Here is a 23,941-nt window from a genome sequence, read left to right as displayed (position 1 = left end):
TGGCTGTCCTCATGAGATCAGTTTCATCATCGCGCTTGATGGTTTTTGCGACTGCACTTGAAACTTTCAAAGTTCTTGAAATATTCTGGATTGACTGACCAGGTCTTAAAGTAATAATGGACTGTCGTTTGCCTTTGCTTATTTGAGCTGCTAAGGAAAGAAATTCAACAAATTTACATTTAACAAGACAGACCTGTTAATTGAAATGCATTCMAGGTGACTACCTCAATAAGCTGGTTGAGAGAATGCCAAGAGTGTGGAAAGCTGTCATCAAAGCAAAGGGTGGCTACTTTGAAGAACCTCAAATATAAAATATATTGTGATTTGTTTAACACTGTTTTGGCTACTACATGATTCAATGTGTGTTATTTCATAGTTTTGATGTCTTCACTATTATTCTACAATGTAGAAAATAGTAAAAATAAAGAAAAACMCTGGAATGAGTAGGTGTCCAAACTTTTGACTGGTACTGTATTTCTCTGCACACTTTCTGTTGAAGCAATGCATCCTTCAACATATATGTACAAATGGAGTACGCATTTGAGAAGAGCCCTCCGTGCTCCGTTTTGCACGGTAGTATGTATTTTGAGAAACACCCAGTGTGTACCTCACTGTGACGACACTCCCACTCTGTCTGCTGTCTCTTTGCTCGTTTTCCTTAATAGGATGTCGGTGGGCGGAGCCGGGGGCATCGTCAGCGAAATGGGACACACCTGGGCTTGGGTGTGTCCCTGGATAAATACACCACTTCCCCATTCATTGAGGAGACTCTCTCCATGCAGACACCCTGTTAGAATTTGGTTGTGTAATTTTTGTGGCAGTTTGGTTTGTTTGCTTTGGCACCTTTCAACACCCCTCATTATCACATTAATGCACGCAACCACTCACTTACACTACTGATTACACACGCCATTGTTAATTGTATTTAGTTTACTTCTGTTAATAAATATATTATGTTATTCCTTATCTCCACGTTGTCTCCCTTTTTGTTACGAACTTCGAGCCGGTTCGTGACACTCACCAAAATTGGACAGGAACCAAGCGACTGAGTAATGAATCTGAGACACCTTCATAACCATCTGACCTGATGGTATTCTAAATCAATAGCATCATGTACAAGTTCAAATCCTCAAACCTACAGGAACTGATCACAACACCACTAAAAACAAATGATAATAATACAGAAAAGGCAGAATTCTTGAGGAAGACAAAATAATCCTTGCATACTGTGTTGTTAGAGCCTGTTCGGGGGCTGGGGCAGCCAACACCATTGAATTTAGTCTTGTGCAAGAGAAACCAAAGCCCTTTTGAGTCGTCAATGGATAAATGTAACAAAATGGGTCTATTAAGGGAACTAGAACAGGCCTAATAAAATCTGGGCTTGGTTTCCATTGCTGATGTGTGAGTAGTAGCAAGAGACACAATTCCAGAGCAGGGAAGGGAAAGTGAAGGGAAAGTGAAATGCAGCAATGAGAAAAGCCTGAGGACAGAGTGAAGAGGAAGTGGGGGTTGAGGCAGTTTAACAGCTATTCAGTCAGCAGTAGCCAAGTACAGATACTGTAGGGCTCTGCTTTCACTTTGTCACATTCAATCACATAGTCCGGAAGGCTCATAAAAATTACCTTCTACGTCACCATGGTTACATTGGGTTGAGACAAGTTGATATTTGCTGAGATGCTTTACAGGGTCTGCAATTGTCAACTAGACAGTTACTTTTGGTTGTCCTCTGGACAAAAGGACCGTTGTTAAATTCCTATCCCACAAGTCAAGAAGATCCAGCATATTCTTTGTCCTTAAAATGCTTCTTTCAAATAAATATGGCGCTTTAACCATAAGCAATGCAAGATGTGTTTTTCTGTGTATGTATGCACGCACACAGTACAAAGTACAAAAAGAAACGCAACATTTCAAAGATTTTACTGAGTTACAGTTCATATAAGGAAATCAGTCAATTTAAATAAATGAATTAGGCCCTTATCTATGGATTTCACATGAGTGGGATTACAGATATGCATCTGTTGGTCACAGATCTCGTCATGGTATCTCTGTGCATTCAAATTGCCATCGATAAAATGCAATTGTGTTCGTTGTCAGTAGCTTATGCCTGCCCATACCATAACCCCACCGCAGTCGTGTAAAGTACTTAAGTAAAAATACTTGAAAGTAGTAAACTGGTGAGGGCCCAAAAAGGTGACACTTTTTTTTGTTGCATAGAAACATGCAAAAGAATCCCTGCTAGGGGGAAATGCAGGTTTTAACTAATTAAACAAAAGAATATGATCAGTCTCTGTGTGTAAAATAAGTGATTAATTAACCTAACTCACAGCTAAAAAATGTAAAGAAAGCAACCCGATGTTATTTGTTTGCTARACTTTACTGCAAATGACACTCAAGTCTTGAGAAAGAACAGCACACTAATATTGCAGTTAGCCAAGACAGCCTTTATAATAGAACGCTTGTGACCACACACATCTAAATATTTCACTTGGGAAAAAAACATCTTAAAGTAGAAATAGAATGAATCAAACAGGCATTCTATTTTTGCTCTATTATAGTGGCCACTATAGTAGACGTCGATCAAGTGCACAAGGCTACATGTGTGCAAAAATAACGTTCACTGAGTAAAAAATGTAATATTCCCCCCTCACTCACACACACACACGTGTTACTGTCAAGTTCAACACAACAAAAACAATRTCTTTGGGCTACACTGCACATTATTACTGTACACTTTCTGCCTGTGGACATCTGTTTTACTGTACAATGTGCCAGCAGAGCATGATACCCTTTGCTGGCATAATTGATCTCTTTCAGGCAGAGAGTACACCTGGCATACCCCTTTTTATCCACTGTATTGAAGAAGTGAGAAAGAGGGAAAGTGTGTGGTGTTCCTTCCACCTCTATAGTGGCATCCAGCTTAAGCCAGGCCCAGCTCCAGCTACACTTGATCCCTGAATCCACTTGTTTTAACAAGCAACGCCTCACTTTCACCTAATTCTCTCATTCCGAAAATTTATCACATACTGTAGAGGGAAAACATTAGTTCACAGATAGTAGTTAGTTCGTTAGCTAGTTAACGAGTTAACATTTCACACAGATTGCCAGGGTCCAGTAAGCAACTAATGCGTTATAACTTAAGGAACGTCAAAGAGTCGTATAACATTACCAGTTAATACTATAGAGAATTGGTTAAGTTACTAAATGTTAACTCATCTGATGTAACATTAGCTAGCTCACTTTATTAGCCAACTAATTTTCACACTATAAACTCAATTATTTGATCAGTTAAGTTGGCTAATGTTGCTCAACATTTCTCTGGCTAGCTAACGGATAATTYGATCCAGCTAGCAAGATACTGAACAATGCTAACAATCCTTGTTCCACCACACTTTCTCCCTCATTTCAAACTTTCCAAATGCCAGTTGTTTTTTCGGTTACATTTCATGAAGTACGCTTCATCACCTTCTCACCCCAGTCTACGTGGTCAGGCTTCTCACCTACCTCTTCGTTCAGGTGACATTGTTGTAAGTTAATTGGCAAACTGCCTTTCCACTCTCCACTGTCTTTCCAGAGCGCGCGCTGATGCTGTAACTAGCAAATTGGTTGTCTTTTCTCTTTTCAGTCATGTGCTGCATTCTGTTGTTGTGTGAACGATTGGGTTTGAGCCTTGGATACAGACAGTGTTGCTCCAAACGCATATCACTTGTTCGCATACAGCGAGTAGTCATCCATTGGAGCGTGCCCCTAACTATCCGTAAAAAAATAAAAAGGTGCCGTCTGCTTTGCTGAATATAAGGAACTTGAAATKATTTATACTTTAACTTTATCTTTTGATACGTAAGTATATTTTAGCAATTACATTTACTTTTGATACTTAAGTATATTTAAAACCAAATACTTTTACTCAAGTTGTATTTTACTGGGTGACTATCACTTTTAATTGAGTCATTTTCTATTAAGGTATCTTTACTTTTACTCAAGTATGACAATTGTGTACTTTTTCTACCACTGCCCCAGCGGCACAACTGACATCAGCAAACCGCTCGCCCATACAACATACACGTGGTCTGCGGTTGTGAGGCCGGTTGGACGTACTGCTAAATTCCTTAAAACGATGTTGGAGGCAGCTTATGGTAGAGAAATGAAATTATCTTCCAACAGCTTTGGTGGACATTCCTGCAATTCTATATTTTGTTCAGTGTGATATGCATCATGAAATCTTTGAAACTATGAAGGAGTGACAGTCTAACTGTGAGTGACTGCAAAGCACACTATTACAGTGAATTTAACTTCTTGTCAATATGGAGCGCTGTTTCCACTTTGGAAAAAATCGGGCCCAAATTAAACTGCCTCGTACTCTATTCTAGATCGTACAATATGCATATTATTATTACTATTGGATAGAAAACACTCAAGTTTCTAAAACTGTTTGAATTATATCTGTGAGTAAAACAGAACTTATTTTGCAGCAAACTTCCAGATAGGAAGTGAAAAATCTGAAAACGATGCTCTGTTCCAGGGCCTGCCTTGAATTGCCTTATATTTATGGATAYGCATGCACTGCATACGCCTTCCACTAGATGTCAACAGGCAGTGGAAGGTGGAATGGGGTGTCTAGCTTGATCTGAGGTCGAACAAGAGCTCTTGGAATGACGTGTCCAGAATTTCCTTTCTCTACCTAGGCGCGGGAAGCACCTCCCTATTGTCTTATGATAAGCGTTCGGTATACACGGATAATATCTCCAGCTTTGTTTTTATTTGATACATATTAGAAAAACATCATAAAGTAGGTTTTTTCAACCGAGTTTCATCAGTTTATTCAACGTTTAAAATGGGACTTTGAGTTTTCCGTTCTCTGCGTCGAGAGAAATTGGGAACGTCATCAACATTGGCTAGCCTTGTGGAGCGAATTCGACAGGAGAGAAGGACATTCTAAAACCAAACAACGATTTATTCTGGACAAAGGACTCTACAAGATTCTGATGGAAGCTCAGCAAAAGTAAGAACAATTTATGATGTTATTTCGTATTTCTGTGGAAAATGTTGAGTCCTATTATTCGCGTTTTGGCGGGCGCTGTCTCGCTATAACGTAAGCTGTTTGTTATGGTAAAGTTATTTTAAAAAATCTAACACCGCGGTTGCATTAAGAACTAGTGTATCTTTCATTTGCTGTCCAACATGTATTTTTTAGTAAAGTTTATGATGAGTTCTTTGGTCAGATTAGGTGAGTGTCCAAAATAGCTCCGGACAATTTGGTGAATCGATGCTACATATTCACAATGTATAACCACGGTTTGCAGCTCTAAATATGCACATTTTCGAACAAAACATAAGTGTATTGTATAACCTGATGTTATAAGACTGTCATCTGATGAAGTTGGTCAAGGTTAGTGATTAATTTTATATCTTTTGCTGGTTTTTGCGATCGCTACCTTTTGCTGCTAATAAATGCGTTTGTGTGTTTGGCTATTGTGGTAAGCTAATATAATGCTATATTGTGTTTTCGCTGTAAAACACTTAAAAATCGGAAATATTGGCTGGATTCACAAGATGTTTATCTTTCATTTGCTGTACACCATGTATTTTTCATAAATGTTTTATGATGAGTATTTAGGTATTTCACGTTGCTCTCTAATTATTCTGGCTGCTTTGGTGATATTTTTGATGGTAGCTGCAATGTAAAACTATGATTTATACCTCAAATATGCACATTTTCAAACAAAACATACATTTATTGTATAACATGTTATAAGACTGTCATCTGATGAAGTTGTTTCTTGGTTAGTGACTAATTTTATCTCTATTTGTGGGTTTTGTGAAAGCTACCTTTGCGGTGTAAACATGGCGTTGTGTGTTTGGCTATTGTGGTGAGCTAATATAAATATATATTGTGTTTTCGCTGTAAAACATTTAAAAAATCGGAAATGATGGCTGGATTCACAAGATGTTTATCTTTCATTTGCTGTATTGGACTTGTGATTTCATGAAAATTAATTATATGATATCCCTGTCGCGTTAGGCTAGGCTATGCTAGTTAGCTTTTTTGATGAGGATGCTCCCGGATCCGGGATGGGTAGCAATGAAAGGTTAACTGATGCTAGATGATGGTTACTTACCAGTCTAGTGTTGACCACAGGGAAGACGAGGGCCAGTAAAGCACCGTTCAGCATATGGACCTGAAGCCTGTTGACAGAAAGAGCACACATCAGAAAATGTTTTGCATGTCAGCAAAAGTCTAAGATACATAACATTTAAAATACAGAAATACAGCTGGTCTGATGCAAAAAGCAGCATCATATGATGCTAAATGCATTATACTGGCTGTATTTCTGTATTTTTAAAGTTAGCTATTTAGAAAACTTAATTGCTGACATCCAAAACATGTTGGGACTAAATCAACAATGGACTAAAGAAACAAATACCAAAAGATGGTTTGAAAAACTCCACTCAAAAATTAAGTTTGCTTAAGTTTGGTGAAGATTGGTGCATATGGCTTGCAGCCATACCATATCATACCATCTGCACTTGTCAGCGTCACAGTGCTAAGCTATAGAAACATGTGCTACACCGGTTTAACACCGGACTGGCGGTTTAATGCAATGACCTTGCATTTGATTGCTGACCATCTTCAGCACGACATATGTGACATGCCATATTCCTGAAGCTTGTGTTACATCACATTCCCTTTCCTCATGGAACTGTAATTAGCCTACATACCAAATCAAATTGTATTTATTTATTTTTCTTCACCTTTATTTAACCCTGTAGGCCAGTGGAGAACAAGTTCTCATTTACAACTGCGATTTGTCACATGCGCCGAATACCACAGGTTTAGACCTTACCGTGAAATGCTTACTTACAAGCCCCTAACCAACAACGCAATTTTAAGAAAGTAGAAAATATTAACGAATTAAACTTAAGTAAAAAATAAAAAACGAACAATAAAATAACAATAACTTGTGTAACTGGAGTCGTACAATTTTTTGGGCCTTCCTTTGACACCGCCTAGTATATAGGTCCTGAATGTCAGGAAGCTTGGCCCCAGTGATGTACTAGGCAATACTCACTACTCTCTGTAGCGCCTTACGGTCAGATGCCGAGCAGTTCCCATTCCAGGCGGTGATGCAACCAGTCAGGATGCTCGATGGTGCAGCTGTATAACTTTGAGGATCTGGAGACCCATGCCAAATCTTTTCAGTCTCCTGAGGGGGAAAAGGCATTGTCGTGCCCTCTTCACGACCTTCTTGATGTGTTTGGACCATGGATAGTTCGTTGGTGATGTGATCACCAAGGAACTTGAAACTCTCAACACGCTCCACTACAGCCCCATCGATGTGAATGGGGGCCATGTTCGGCCCTCCTTTTCCTATAGTTCATGATCATCTTTTGTTCTAAGCAGACTCGTTCAGCTACATTTCAATTATCTTCTGACTGCGTGGCAGAAGGACAAAGCAGGGCCCTGATTGAAACAGGGAGGGTTGTGGAGGTCACCATGGCTGTGCTCCAGCCCCAGTCTTCCTAATGAGAGTAGAGGCCAGAACAGGGCCCAGGTGTCCTGCAGTGATCCCCACTGTGGGTTTCCTCCCCCTGCTATAAGACCCTGACAGAGCATGACATTTGAAACCAGTGCCATGCAAATGTAGTTTCATCATCTGGCGGTCAGGCTGAGGTTCCTTCTCAGGACATTTGATAATCACAGCCGAGGTGTGTAATGTTGCAAATAAGTGTTTTATTTTGCACAGAAACTTAAAAACATAAGTGGACTCTCATTATTGAAGCTCATGTTGRAAAAAAAAAAGCTGCCATCATAGGAATCTCATGTTACAGTGTTTTGGCTTCCCCCTGTATGTTAGCTAGGCTAGGGGTTAGGTTTTTGGGTTCAGGGAAGAGTTAGCTGACATGAAAATTAATTAATTAATTACTTACATACTATGCTGTTATTTAAATAATTGTCCTTTGTTATATGCTAGTATGTTTTACTGACACAAACTTGTCTTGTGTGACTTAGTAAWAAAATCTGAGCATACAGATTTATGAGTCGTTTGGGTGCCACCGCAATATGTGACCTCCTGTGTTTACAATTGGCAGGAATTTAGCTACAGTATGTGGGAATTGCAGGGAGGAACAGAGAATGGTGGCGATATCAGCTATCTAAATTACTTTCTACAACTCCGTTCCCCGGCCCCGTTTCTGCACATCTGCTAACTGTCACACAGATAAGAGGATGTACTTTCTATAAAAAAGGAGAGAGACAGCTCTGTTCTTTGGCCTCCAAACTATTTGAGTAATTGATGAATTGCAACATTTTTGCAAATCTTATAATAAAGTTGCTGTTTGAACAATCTACAGTCTCTCCCCTTTTGGTTAGAATTTCCACCACACATGCTATGTAGTTGCAAAGTAGCTAAAAAGTACTGAGTAGTTGCAAAATAGAAAGTAGTTGAAAAGTTGCTAATTAGCTAAAATTGTCCGTGATGAGATTCGAACCCRCAACCTTTGGGTTGCTAGACGTTCACGTTACACACACACCCATCCTGAAGTAATCTTCACTCTTACGTAACCATACCAAGCATAACATACTAATTTAGGTGTCTCAGATTAACGTTTACTATGTTACTTATAGTCTGTAAGACAAGGCAGCCAGTTAAGGTGGGGTTGAGATTTCATGACAGTGTAGAATGGAGGTACTCACCTAAAGATGACCATGGCTGTTTTACATGGCGGACAGGCCAGCAGGAAGATCTGTGGAAAAATAACGCTCGTCAACAATGTTTTACTGATATTGTGTTAAACTCCAAACCTTGTCATCTACATGTTGCTGTAGAGCATACTGGATATGCTGTCATGCTACATGAGAGTTTTATAAAAGCTGCTTCCAAAATGGTCATAGAATGTGCATAGAATGATTTCAGTGACACCCAACATCTACAGGGGGAAGAAAAAATATATATATATAATCTGAGCTGTTCTTGCCATAATATGTACTTGGTCTTTTACCAAATAGGGCTATCTTCTGTATACCACCCCTACCTTGTCACAACACAACTGATTGGCTCAAACGCATTAAGGAAAGAATTTCCACAAATTAATGTTTAACAAGGCACACCTGTTAATTGAGATGCATTCCAGGTGACTACCTCATGAAGCTGGATGAGAGAATGCCAAGAGTGTGCAAAGCTGTCAAGAAGGCAAAGGGTGGCTACTTTGAAGAATCTCAAATATAAAAAACATTTTGATTTGTTTAACACTTTTTTGGTAACTGCATGATTTCATGTGTAATATCATAGTTTTGATGTCTTCAATATTATTCTACAATGTAGAAAATAGTATATATATATATATATATATATATATATATATAAAAAAAAGAGAGAAAAATCCTGGAATGAGTAGGTGTCCAAACCTTAGACTGGTATATATATATATATATAGTACCAGTCTAAGGTTTGGGCAGCCTCATCCGTTTGTGACCGGTGTATAAAATTGAGCACACAGCCATGCAATCTCCATAGACAAACATTGGTAGTAGAATGGCCTTACTGAAGAGCTCAGTGACTTAACGTGGCACCGTCATATGATGCTACTTTTCCAACAAGTCAGTTTGTCAAATTTCTGCCCTGCTAGAGCTTCCCCAGTCAACTGTAAGGGCTGTTATTGTGAAGTGGAAATGTCTAGGAGTAACAACGGCTTAGCCGTGAAGTGGTTGACCACACAAGCTCACAGAGCAGGACCGCTGAAGCACGCAGCACGTAAAACTCATCTGTCCTCGGTTGCAATACTCACTACCGAGTTCCAAACTGCCTCTGGAAACAACGTCAGCACAATAACTGTTCATCCGAAGCTTAATGAAATGGGTTTCCATGGACGTGCAGCCGCACACAAGCTTAAGACCACCATGTGCAATGTGAAGCGTCGGCTGGAGTGGTGTGAAGCTCGCCGCCATTGTCATAAATCACGTTTCACCATCTGGCAGTCCGACGGATGAATCTGGGTTTGGCGGATGCCAGGAGAATGCTACCTGCCTCATACATAGTGCCAACTGTAATGTTTGGTGGAGGAGGAATAATTGTCTGGGGCTGTTTTTCATGGTTCGGGCTGGACCCCTTAACACAACAACATAAAATTACATTCTAGACGATTCTGTGCTTCCAACTGCCCCCATGCACAAAGCGAGGTCCATACAGAAATGGTTTGTCGAGATCAGTATGGAAGAACATGACTGGCCTGCACAGAGCCCTGAGCTCAACCCTATTGAACACCTTTGGGATGAATTGGAACGCCAACTGCGAGCCAGGAAGCGAGTCCCCGCAGCAATGTTCCAACATCTAGAGGAAAGCCTTCCCAGAAGAGTGCAGGCTGTTATCGCAGCAAAGGGGGTACCAATTCCATATTAAACACCCATGCTTTTGAAATTAGATGTTTGACGAGCAGGTGTCTACATACTTTTGGTCATGTAGTGTGTGTACTGGCTTCCTTCATGAGATGCTTTTTGTCCAACTCTAATCATTACAATATCTAATAAGTCAGGGAAGTTCTTACATGACTTATAGTCAAAAGAACATGAACACAGACTTCCAAGCAAAAGATACTGTGACGTAAATGGTTGAGAAGTAACTCGGCAGTAAGATTGTTATTGCACCCACTCAAACATGAGTCATTTAACCTGTAACCCGAGACGATAGAATTACACGTAGAACTGACTTATACGACCTCTGTGTCTGAGATCTGCAGTACTGTCCTGTCTCAATCTGTTGATCGCAGGTTGACTGAGGAAGACGAGGAGCCTATTGAAGGCCAGGCTGCCGCTAGTGAACTAGTCCTACATGGAGAGGAAAGACCCTGCATATTGTAACCCTAGTTTTTGTTTTATTTTCCTCCAGTGAAATGAAGTGGGCAGATGAGGACCATCTGTCCTTAAACACATTTGCTGACAGAGCCAGAGAAGGAACAGGCTAATTACAGCCTGTGGGCTGAGGAGGAGCAGGAGGACCTCTCCCAGCCAGTTTGTCAGCAGGAGTAAGATCCCACGTGACGTGAGACACAAGTGGAACAGGATCTGATTTGGAATGTTAAGTAATGGGATGACATCAGCACCTCCTTCCACTCTGCTCCATTCTAATGTGTTGTAAGTAGGCTGAGACAACCACAAGAAAAACAGCATCTATCCACCAGCTCCCACTAGGGCTGGGCGGTATGCTGTATTTTACAATATACTGGTATTGATGCACGAACCGGTTCTGGTTTTTACGTTACATTCTATAACGTTATTTTGAACAATAATACCAGTGATGGTGTAGACATAAATCAGTAGGTTGTTTGTGCAACAGTATCTTCTAAATGAAAGAGGAATACGTGARGCATGAATATATTAGCTACATGAAGTAGCTAAGAGAAGACATTCAATGTAGCCAAAGATGATAGGGTCCCCTAAAAAACACAACACCTTGGTTCCTACCCTGTCACAACAAAAACTATTGCCATTTTCTTGCATTGTCATGTCAAATATCACCTTATTCAAAGTGCCCACTATTATATCCTAACTATAGAATTAGAATAATCATTATATGTACATGATTCCAACAGTTCACCCAAGTGTTGCGCTCTAAATCGCAAGTCAAATCCCAATTGCAAAATTTTGTTAAAAATAAGGCCTAGTTTGCTGGCCCATATCATGCAGCCCCGCATGGCATAAAATACCAACAAATACCGTCAAAATGTTTTAAAATACTGTGATATGATATTTCCGCCATATCGCCCAGCCCTAGCTCCCATGTGTAATGGCTGCAGAATCGATTTTAATTGCTTCATCTCAGAGTGAGAATGATAGATAAAGTGAACACTTAAACCCTTCTAAACTGCAATTCACTGCATAGGCTACTAACTCAAAGTAGATGCCCTCTAAAATATTTTTCACTCCCTGAAGCATTTCAAAAACACATCCAGACAAACACTTCCTGTGGCAGAGAGGTGGACACTGGGCAGGCAACTCTGTGGCTGGAGCAGGATGAGTGTGTAAAGCGGCCTATCCTTCCTGAGGGACAAAACTTCTTCCTGTCTGACTGTGGAGCAGTGAGGAGCATGGGAGCACAGGGTTCAGGSGGCGAGCGCTGGCCTTGACAGAACAAGATAACCATGAGAATGACACATCTGCCTGAATGACACAATGTCCTCTGAGCATTACAAAACAGAAACACTACTAGCAGTCTAGCACAACACTCACTAATATGAAGTAGGGTTTAATATTTTCCCGGTATTTTACAGATGTTCCAAGCCGATAAATCATTTCTCCCCTAGATAACCCGGTATTTCAGGCAAAAACCGGAAGTGTCATTCAAAAGCATATAAATAGGCCTATGTCTGGATTTGATTAGAGCTTTGATCAAAAATTTAAGTCACAATGTTACAAGTATAGGCTAACGAATATTCTTTTAAATATAATAGGGCCTAATTGTGTAATTAGTAGGCTGATGCATATACACACACCTTTCATAATATTTCCCCTAATGTTAGACTACCTCCTCTTTCTCTATTGATGCTTCATTCCTTCCTCGCTTTCAACAGTTAAATTAAATACGTTTAGTTGTCCTTGTCTTGATCATTCTCATGACATCGTTGAATAATATAAAACTAGAATTAGATGCAGAAGGCTTTCACTTCTCTTCACGAAGATTGAATGGTTACGGGTCTGAATAAATAACTGCTATAGCCTACCACCATCGCACGTTCGCTCTTCTTTCAAACTAGATGTGACTTTTATTGGCTGCTGTATTTAACATTCAGGCAAACAAAAGCTTGAGTCTCTCTTCGAATAGTCTATAAGTAATGCAAAAAAATCATGTCCAGCAAGCTATTCTAGTCTAGCTTTTCCGGCATGGGACTCCAAGAGCTAAGGAGCGGTTTGTAAGGAGAGAGGCCAGCGGAGCAAAGGCGAGTGCGTATTGTGCAAGAGAAAGARGCTTTAAGTTAAAAGCTTATTATGCATAACCAATCATTAATTAGCTAAATATAACACTAAAACTGCATTGAATGTATTACCTGAAAGAGGTTGGCTAGAACGTAAACTACTGTTCAAAAGGTTGGGGTCACTTAGAAATTCCTGTTTTTGAAAGAAAATAATTGTTTGTCTATTAAAATAACATCAAATCGATCAGAAATACAGTGTAGACATTGTTAATATTGTAAATGACTATTGTAGCTGGAAATGGCAGATTTTTTATGGAATATCTACATAGGCGTACAAGAGGCCCATTATCAGCAACCATCACTCCTGTGTTCCAATGGCACGTTGTGTTAGCTAATCCAAGTTTATCATTTWAAAAAAGGCTAATTGATCATTAGAAAACCCTTTTGCAAATATGTTAGTACATCTGAAAACTGTTGTTCTGATTAAAGAAGCAATAAAAAAACGGGCCTTCTTTAGAATAGTTGAGTATCTGGAGCATCAGCATTTGTGGGTTCGATTACAGGCTCAAAATGGCCTGAAACAAATATCTTTCTTCTGAAACTCGTCAGTCTATTCTTGTTCTGAGAAATGAAGGCTATTCCATGCGAGAAATTTGCAAGAAACTGAAGATCTCTTACAACGCTGTATACTACTCCCTTCACAGAACAGTGCAAACTGGCTCTAACCAGAATAGAAAGAGGAGTGGGAGGCCCTGGTGCACAACTGAGCAAGAGGACAAGTACATTAGTGTCTAGCTTGAGAAACAGACACCTCACAAGTCCTCAACTGGCAGCTTCATTAAATAGTACCCGCAAAACCCCAGTCAACGTCAAACATTGAAGAGGCGACTCCGGGATGCGGGCCTTCTAGGTAGTTGCAAAGAAAAAGCCATCTCTCAGACTGGCCAATAAATATAAAAAATTAAGATGGGAAAAAGAACACAGATATTGGACAGAGGAAGATTGGGGRAAAAAGTGTTATGGACAGACAAATCTAAGTTTGAGGTGTTCGGATCACAAAGAACATTTGTGAGACGCAGAAAAAAAGATGCTGGAGGAGTGCTTTACGCCATCTGTCAAGCATGGTGGAGGGAATGTGATGGTCTGGGGGTGCTTTGGTGGTGGTAAAGTGGAAGACTTGTACAGGGTAAAAGCGATCTGAAGGAAGGCTATCATTCCAGTTTGCAACGCCATGCCATACCCTGTGGACGGCGCTTAATTGGAGCCAAKTTCCTCCCACAACAGGACAATGACCCAAAGCACAGCTCCAAATTATGCAAGAACTATTTAGGGAAGAAGCAGTCAGCTGGTATTCTGTCTATAACGGAGTGGCCAACACAGTCACCGGATCTCAAACCTATTGAGCTGTTGTGGGAGCAGCTTGACCGTATGGTACCATCAAGCTAATCCAATTTGTGGGAGGTGCTTCAGGAAGCATGGGGTGAAATCTCTTYGATTACTTCAACAAATTGACAACTAGAATGCCAAAGTTCTGCAAGGCTGTAATTGCTGCAAATGGAGGATTCTTTGACAAAAGCAAAGTTTGAAGGACATTATTTACAACCTGGTCAACATCTTGACTATATTTCCTAGTAATTTCATGCATGCATGCATGTATGTGTATATACATGCACATACATGTATATACATAGAGAACTTGATTATCTATTTTGGATGCAATTTRAATGGAGTTGCCGTGGAGAGAAAGACAGAACTTTCAAGTGCACTGATTTAAAGCAATACTATTCGAGTGATAGGCTGTTTTAAAACTCTGCAGCTGCAATAAAAAATGTGTTCTATTCACTATTTAAAAAATAAGGTGACCTCTGAAAGCCAGATGGAGATGGGTAAATTAGACACGCATTCTGTCTTTATATTAATGTAGCACAGACAATGCTGCAGAAAATGTAGGCCTACCTGTCACAAGAAAAAAAGTTTCCATGAGATAGATGACAGGTCAACATCATTGTGAACTGCGCTCCATACTGAGATGGGCCGTCTCTCCCCACACTGAGCGATGATGATTCATCATGCAGAGGTCATAGTGAAGCCAGATTTAGACATAGCATATAATTTAACAGTTCCCTTTCAAGCCATGCTGTTCAGTCATTTATCCCGGGAAAAGGGAGAAGTTTTGGGCGGTAAATTGCCATTCAACCCTAATATGAAGGCACGCTCACACAAGTGCAATGACAAATATTTGCAAACTGGTAATATAATATTCATATGACCTTTTCTTTTAGGCTCCATCATTGAGCTTTTTATGTAATTTAAATTAGAGAACGACCGATATTGGCATTTTCTAGTTTTTAGGCCCTTCTCTATTAGCTTCGCAAATAGTCCCTCTACATAGCAAAACTGATGCTATGCCAGCCACGAGCACTGCACAATGCCGAGGAATGTTTAGCTGGGAAAAATCATAAGCTAGCTCATTCTCCAACATAAAAGTGCCGTATTGAGAAATTGATGAATTTACAGTGACCAAAAATCAATCTCCTGTTGCAACTATTAGTTTAATTAACTAATATTAAGGCTYGTGTTGACGTGCCCGACATGCATGCATTAAGCTAGCTAAGCAGATAGCTATGTGACCTGTTTGCAAAGATTCCGATAACCAACCCTTTCATCTGTGGTGTTAGCTAGCTAGCTGTATTAGCTACTATGCTAGCTGGCAGGCTAGATAAACATGGTGCTAAGATATCAGATAGGAGCTAACAGCTAACGTAGATAGCTAACATTAGCAGGTTATCATTTTGAAAATGCACCATTTTCAGCAATGAGCCATCTGACTTGCGGTGTAACCACCGAGTTTCTAAACCTCTTTGGTGTAACGTAAGCTATGTACTGATCTGATCAGCTGCAACCGTGTCCATACAGTAAAATTGACAGTTGATAGTCGGGTTCGATGATTGTCGTAACAAGGAAAGGAGGAAGCGTTTTAAAAYGCCTGAATAAAATGGTTGGMAATAGGTTTAGCTACCTAAGAATCTACCTGCATGTTTATAGACCAAGAAAGCTGTAGAGCAGCGTGTGTGTGTGCATTCTTACTTCTCAAACTATGGGCAGATTTGAGTCAGACAGAATGTGCATTGTCGCTTCATCTTTTTTCCTACTCTTGCTGTCGTTGTTATATTACGCACATTCATGGCTTGGTAGCATATGTCATCGCCATTCCCTAGTTATCGTAGTAGCAATAAACCGCAGCTAGCAAGTAATATGAGCCACGGAGAGACATTTGAAAGGGAGTGGAGTTACAGCCTCACTCTATCCAATCGTAGCAGTAGGATCAAGTTACAACCTGCCAATTTCTTGACAGATAGCTGAACTAGCCAACGGAGTAGTTATGAATTTTGTCCTGGCAGCTGAGTTGTTTAGAGATGCGTCCTGACAGCTGAAAAAAAATACTATATATAGTAGTTTCATAAGCATCCGTGATCACAAATTACTTTAGGTGGGAACATTTGCATCGAATATACAGTCGAAGTCGGAAGTTTAAAAAACACTTAAGGTTGGAGTCATTAAAACTTGTTTTTCAACCAATCCACAAATTTCTTGTTAACAAACTATAGTTTTGGCAAGTCGGTTAGGACAACTACTTTGTGCATGACAAGTCATTTTTCCAACAATTGTTTGCAGACAGATAATTGACAATTTGAGTCAATTGGAGGTGTACCTGTGGATGTATTTCAAGGCCTACCTTCAAACTCTSTGCCTCTTTGCATGACATCATGGGAAAAWCCAAAGAAATCAGCCAAGACCTCAGGAAGAAAAATTGTCGACCTCCACAAGTCTGGTTCATCATTGGGAGCAAATTCCACATGCCTGAAGGTACCACGTTCATCTGTACGAACAATTGTACGCAAGTATAAACACCATGGGACCATGCAGCCATCATACCGCTCAGGAAGGAGACGGGTTCTGTCTCCTAGAGATGAACATACTTGTGTGAAAAGTGCAAATCAATCCCAGAACAACAGCAAAGGACCTTGTGAAGATGCTGGAGGAAACAGGTACAAAAGTATCTATATCCACAGTAAAACAAGTCCTATATCGACATAACCTGAAAGGCCACTCTGCAAGGAAGAAGCCACTGCTCCAAAACTGCCATAAAAAGCCAGACTACGGTTTGCAACTGCACATGGGGACAAAGATCGTACTTTTTGGAGAATTGTCCTCTGGTCTGATGAAACAAAAATTAGAACTGTTTGGCCATAATGACCATCGTTATGTTTGAAGGAAAAAGGGGGAGGCTTGCAAGCCGAAGAACTCCATCCCAAACGTGAAGCATGGCGGTGGCAGCATCATGTTGTGGGGGTGCTTTGATGCAGGAGGGACTGGTGCACTTCATAAAATAGATGGCTTCATCAGAAGGAAAATTCTGTGGATATATTGAAGCAACATCAAGACATCAGTCAGGAAGTTAAAGCTTGGTCGCAAATGGGTCTTCCAAATGGACAATGACTCCAAGCATACTTCCAAAGTTGTGGCAAAATGGCTTAAGGACAACAAAGTCAAGGAATTGGAGTGGCCATCACAAAGCCCTGACCTCAATCCTATAGAAAATGTGTGTGCAGAACTGAAAAAGCGTGTGCGTGCAAGGAGGCCTACAAACCTGACTCAGTTACACCAGCTCTGTCAGCAGGAATGGGCCAAAATTCACCCAACTTATTGTGGGAGCTTGAGGAAGGCTGCCCGAAACATTTGACCCAAGTTAAACAATTTAAAGGCAATGCTACCATATACTAATTGAGTGTATGTAAACTTCTGACCCACTGGGAATGTGATGAAAGAAATAAAAGCTTAAATAAATCATTCTCTCTACTATTATTCTGACATTTGATATTCTTAAAATAAAGTGGTGATCCTAACTGACCTAAGACATACATTCTTACTAGGATTAAATGTCAGGAACTGTGAAAAACTGAGTTTAAATGTATTTGGCTAGGGTGTATGTAAACTTCCGACTAACAGTGTTATTTTATATTCTCAAACTAACAGCAGTGCCTAAATGATGTCCTTCTATACAGGTGTGGCATGCTTCTATGCAAATGTTGTTGCTCAGTAGGCTAATATCAAACCAAATGTTATTTGTCACATGCGCCAAATACAACAGGTCCTTAGCTTAGTGATGAGCTTTAGATGGCAATATGGCATTGAACGCTGAGCTGTAGTCAATGAAGAGCATTCTCAAGTAGGTGTTCCTTTTGTCCAGGTGGGAAAGGGCAGTGTAGAGTGCAGAGATTGCATCATCTGTGGATCTGTTGAGGCGGTATGCAAATTGGAGTGGGTCTAGGGTTTCTGGGATAATGGTGTTGATGTGAGCCATGACCAGCCTTGCAAAGCACTTCATGGCTACAGACGTKAGTGCTACGKGKCGGTAGTCATTTAGGCAGGTTACCTTAGTGTTCTTGAGCACAGGGACTATGGTGGTCTGCTTGAAACATGTTGGTATTACAGTTTTTTATATTTTTATTTTTTTCACCTTTATTTAACCAGGTAGGCTAGTTGAGAACAAGTTCTCATTTACAACTGCGACCTGGCCAAGATAAAGCATAGTAGTGTGAACAGACAACAGAGTTACACATGGAGTAAACAATAAACAAGTCAATAACACAGTAGGGGGAAAAAATGAGTCTACATACATTGTGTGCAAAAGGCATGAGGAGGTAGGCAATAAATAGGCCATAGGAGCGAATAATTACAATTTAGCAGATTAACACTGGAGTGATAAATCAGATTTAGACTTGCCAATTGGTCAGTGAATGCTCGGAGTACAGGTCCAGGTAATTTGTCTGGCCCTGCGGCCTTGTGAATGTTGACCTGTTTAAAAGGTCTTACTCACGTCGGCTATGGAGAACGTGATCACAATCGTCTGGAACAGCTGGTGCATGCTTCAGTGTTGCTTGCCTCGAAGCGCGCATAGAAGTCATTTAGCTCGACTGGTAGGCTCCTGTCACTGGGCAGCTCGCAGCTGTGCTTCCCTTTGTAGTCCGTAATAGTTTGCAAGCCCTTCCACATTTGACGAGCGTCGGAGCCGGTGTAATAGGATTCAATCTTAGTCCTATATTGATGCTTTGCCTGTTTGATGGTTCATCTGAGGGCATAGCGGGATTTCCAATAAGCTTCCGGGTTAGCGTCCCTCTCCTTGAAAGCGGCAGCTCTACCCTTTAGCTCAGTGCGGATGTTGCCTGTAATCCATGGCTTCTGGTTGGGGTATGTACGTACGGTCACTGTGGGGAAGACGTCGTCGATGCAATTATTGATGAAGCCAGTGACTGTTGTGGTGTACTCCGCAATGCCATTGGAAGAATCCTGGAACATATTCAAGTCTCTGCTAGCAAAACAATCCTGTAGCTCAGCATCTGCGTCATCTGACCACTTCCGTATTGAGCGAGTCACTGGTACTTCCTGTTGTAGTTTTTGCTTGTAAGCAGGAAATCAGCAGGATAGAGTTATGGTTCGATTTGCCAAAAGGAGGACGAGGGAGAGCTTTGTACGTGTCTCTGTGTGTGGAGTAAAGGTGGTATAGAGTTGTTTCCCCCCCTCTGGTTGCACATGTGACATGCTGGTAGAAATGAGGTAAAACGGATTTAAGATTCCCAGCATTAATGTCCCCGGCCACTAGGAGCGGCATCTCTGGATGAGCATTTTCTTTGCTTATGGCCTTACACAGCTTGTTGAGTGCGGTCTTAGTGCCAGCATTGGTTTGTGGTGGTAAATAGACAGCTACGGAAAATATAAAAACTCTTGGTAAATAGTGTGGTCTACAGCTTATCATGAGATACTCTACCTCAGGCAAGCAAAATCTCAAGACTTAATGACATTTCTTGCACCAGCTGTTATTGAGAAATAGACAGACCGCCACCCCTTGTCTAATTGGAGGCAGCTGTTCCATCTTGCCGATGCACGGAAAACCCAGCCAGCTGTATGTTATCCATGTTGTCGTTCAGCCACAACTCGGTGAAACATAAGATAGTAGTTTTGAATGTCCCATTGGTAGGATAGTCTTGATTGGAGCTCAACCATTTTGTTATCCAATGATTGCACGTTGGCTAATAGGACTGATGGTAGAGGCAGATTACCCACTCGCTATCGGATCCTTACAAGGCACCCCGACATCTCTTGTCTCTTCTTCATGCGAATGACGGAGATTTGGGCCTTTTCCGGTGTCTGAAGTAAATCCTTTGCGTCCGACTCGTTAAAGAAAAATCTTCATCCAGTACGAGGTGAGTAATGGCTGTCCTGATATCCAGAAGCTCTTTTCGGTCATAAGAGACGCTGGCAGAAACATTATGTACAAAATAAGTTACAAATAACGCAAAAAACACACACACAATAGTTTAGGAGCCCGTAAAACGGCAGCCATCTCCCTCAGGTGCCATATAAAGTCTCACATGGAAAGGCAAACAGATTTGTCCTCTGTAGCACCATTGACTCCATTGATCAGCCAAAATAAACTTAATACATCAATGCATGCACACACTCCTATTGAATATGCATTCACTTGTATTGTGAGTAGGCCTATGCCATCTTAATTTACCCAGTTCATCAAGAGATTTAGCATTCAAATACAAGTATTACCATTATGTTGTTATGGTGCTACAGATGACAATCTGTTTTCCTTCCATGTGGGACTTATATTTGGCTACAGATCAACATTTGCATAGAAGCATCACCCCAGCATATCACGCATGTATGGAAGGACATAATATAGGCATTAGAGGTCGACCGATTAATCGGAATGGCCGATTAATTAGGGCCGATTTCAAGTTTTCATAATTGGTAATCGGCATTTTTGGATACCGATTATGGCCAATTACATTGCACTCAACGAGGAGATTGCGTGGCAGGCTGACTACCTGTTACGCGAGTGCAGCAATGAGCCAAGGTAAGTTGCTAGCTAGCATTAAACTTATCGTATAATTTTTTTTTATCTTAACATAATCACTAGTTAACTACACATGGTTGATGATATTACTAGTTCATCTACCTTGTCGTGCGTTGCATATAATCGTTGCGGTGCCTGTTAATTTATCATCGAATCACAGCCTACTTCGCCAAACGGGTGATGATTTAACAAGCGCATTCGTGRAAAAAGCACTGTCGTTGCACCAATGTACTTAACCATAAACATCAATGCCTTTCTTAAAAGCAATACWCAAGTATATATTTTTAAACCTGTATATTTACTTAATATTGCCTGCTAACATGAATTTATTTTAACTGGGGGAATTGTGTCACTTCTCTTGCGTTCTGTGCAAGCAGTCAGGGTATATGCAGCAGTTTGGGCTGCCTGGCTCGTTGCGAACTGTGTGAAGACCATTTCTTTCTAACAAAGACCCTAATTAATTTGCCAGAACTGTACATAGTTATGACATAACATTGACGGTTGTGCAATGTAACAGCAATATTTAGACTTAGGGATGCCACCTGTTAGATAAAATACGGAACGGTTCCGTATTTCACTGAAAGAATAAACTTTTTGTTTTCGAAATGATAGTTTCCGGATTTGACCATATTAAATGACCTAAGGCTCATATTTCTGTGTGTTATTATATTATAATTAAGTCATTTGCCAGCAGCTCTTCACTGTGCTTCAAGCATTGTGCTTCCTGACGGGCCGCCCCCAGGTGGTGAGGGTAGGTAGCAACAGATCTGCCACGCTGATCCTCAACACTAGAGCTCCCCAGGGGTGCGTGCTCAGTCCCCTCCTGTACTCCCTGTTCACCCACGACTGCATGGCCAGGCACGACTCCAACACCATCATTAAGTTTGCAGACGACACAACAGTGGTAGGCCTGATCACCAACAACGACGAGACAGCCTATAGGGAGGAAGTCAGAGACCTGGCCGGGTGGTGGCAGAATAACAACCTATCCCTCAATSTAACCAAGACAATGGAGATGATTGTGGACTACAGGAAAAGGAGGACTGAGCACGCCCCCATTCTCATCGACGGGGCAGTAGTGGAATAGGTTGAGAGCTTCAAGTTCCTTGGTGTCCACATCAACAAAAATGGTCCAAACACACCAAGACAGTCATGAAGAGGGCACGACAAAGCCTATTCCCCCTCAGGAAACGAAAAAGATTTGGCATGTGTCCTGAGATCCTCAAAAGGTTCTACAGCTGCAACATCGAGAGCATCCTGACTGGTACGGCAATTGCTCGGCCTCTGACGCAAGGCACTACAGAGGGTAGTGCGTACGGCCCAGTACATCACTGGGGCTAAGCTGCCTGCCATCCAGGACCTCTACACCAGGCAGTGTCAGAGGAAGGCTCTAAAAATTGTCTAAGACCCCAGCCACCYCAGACAGACTGTTCTCTCTCCTACTGCATGGCAAGCGGTACCAGAGTGCCAAGTCTAGGACAAAACGGATTCTCAACAGTTTTTACCCCCAAGCCATAAGACTCCTGAACAGGTAATCAAATGGCTACCCGGACTATTTGCATTGTGTGCCACACCCCCAACTCCTCTTTTACGCTGCTCCTACTCTCTGTTTATCATATATGCATAGTCACTTTAACTATACATTCATGTACATACTACCTCAAATTGGGCCGACCAACCAGTGCTCCCGCACATTGGCTAACCGGGCTATCTGCATTGTGTACCACCCACCAACCCCTCTTTTACGCTACTGCTACTCTCTGTTCATCATATATGCATAGTCACTTTAACCATATCTACATGTACTTACTACCTCAAATCAGCCTAACCGGTGTCTGTATGTAGCCTCGCTACTTTTATAGCCTCGCTACTGTATATAGCCTGTCTTTATACTGTTGTTTTATTTCTTTACCTACCTATTGTTCACCTAATACAGGCTCTAACCAATAGTGCAAAAAAGGTAAGTGAGCATTTCACTGTTGTATTCGGAGCACGTGACAAATAAACATTGATTTGATTTATGACTTCAAGCCTATCAACTCCCGAGATTAGGCTGGCAATACTATAGTGCCTATAAGAACATCCAATAGTCAAAGGTATATGAAATACAAATGGTATAGAGAGAAATAGTCCTATAATTCCTATTATAACTACAACCTAAAACTTCTTTACTGGGAATATTGAAGACTCATGTTAAAATGAACCACCAGCTTTCATATGTTCTCATGTTCTGAGCAAGGAACTTAAACGGTAGCTTTTTTACATGGCAAATATTGCACTTTGTTTTTGCATTATTTAAACCAAATTGAACATGTTTCATTWTATATTTGAGACTAAATTAATTTCATTGATGTATTATATTAAGTTCAAATAAAAGTGTTCATTCAATATTGTTGTAATTGTCATTATTACAAATATATATATAAAAATCGACATCGGCTTTTTTTGGTCCTCCAATAAATCAGTATCGGTGTTGAAAAATCATAAATCGGTTGACCTCTAATAGGCACTGCTGTTAGTTTGAGAATATAAAATAACATATTCAATCCAAATGGCCCAACGGTCATGATTTGTGATCAAGGATGCTTATGAATTATTATTATTTTCTCCAGCTGTCAGGACGCATCTCGAAACAACTCAGCTGCCAGGACAAAATTCTAAATGACTCAGTTGGCTAGTTCAGCTATCTGTCAAGAAATGGGAGGGATGTAACACTGAGCACTGATGGAGGGATTGTGCGTTCCTGGTGTAATTCGGGCAGTTGTTGTTGCCATTCTGTACCTGTTGGTGTGATGTTCGGATGTACCGATCCTGTGCAGGTGTTGTTACACGTGGTCTGCCACTGCGAGGATGATCAGCTGTCCGTCCTGTCTCCCTGTCTTAGGCGTCTCACAGTCCGGACATTGCAATTTATTGCCCTGGCCACATCTGCAGTCCTCAAGCCTCCTTGCAGCATGCCTAAGGCACTTTCACGCATATGAGCAGGGACCCTGGGCATCTTTCTTTTGGTGTTTTTCAGAGTCAGTAGAAAGGTCTCTTCAGTGTCCTAAGTTTTCTTAACTGTGACCTTAATTGCCTACCATCTGTAAGCTGGTATTGTCTTAACGACCG

At 40.9% G+C, this 23,941-nt stretch overlaps 1 protein-coding gene across 3 annotated transcripts in view; it reads right to left on the bottom strand.

Moving 5' to 3' along the window:
* Positions 1-23,941, bottom strand: part of LOC111950828 (transmembrane protein 164) — a 62,083-nt gene that overhangs the window by 19,174 nt on the left and 18,968 nt on the right. For all 3 annotated transcript variants that reach the window (XM_023968728.3, XM_023968729.2, XM_023968727.2), the window contains exons 2-3: positions 8,693-8,742; positions 6,117-6,183 (exon numbers count right to left, since the gene is read on the bottom strand). In XM_023968728.3, the coding sequence (XP_023824496.1) occupies positions 6,117-6,183; positions 8,693-8,742 (117 nt within the window). The remainder of the gene's footprint in view (positions 1-6,116; positions 6,184-8,692; positions 8,743-23,941) is intronic.

The sequence above is a fragment of the Salvelinus sp. IW2-2015 genome, linkage group LG23, assembly GCF_002910315.2.
Source record: "Salvelinus sp. IW2-2015 linkage group LG23, ASM291031v2, whole genome shotgun sequence".
Classification (NCBI taxonomy): Eukaryota; Metazoa; Chordata; class Actinopteri; order Salmoniformes; family Salmonidae; genus Salvelinus; species Salvelinus sp. IW2-2015.
The sequence above is the reverse complement of the archived record's forward strand: the minus strand, read 5'-3'. Positions and strand labels throughout refer to the sequence as shown.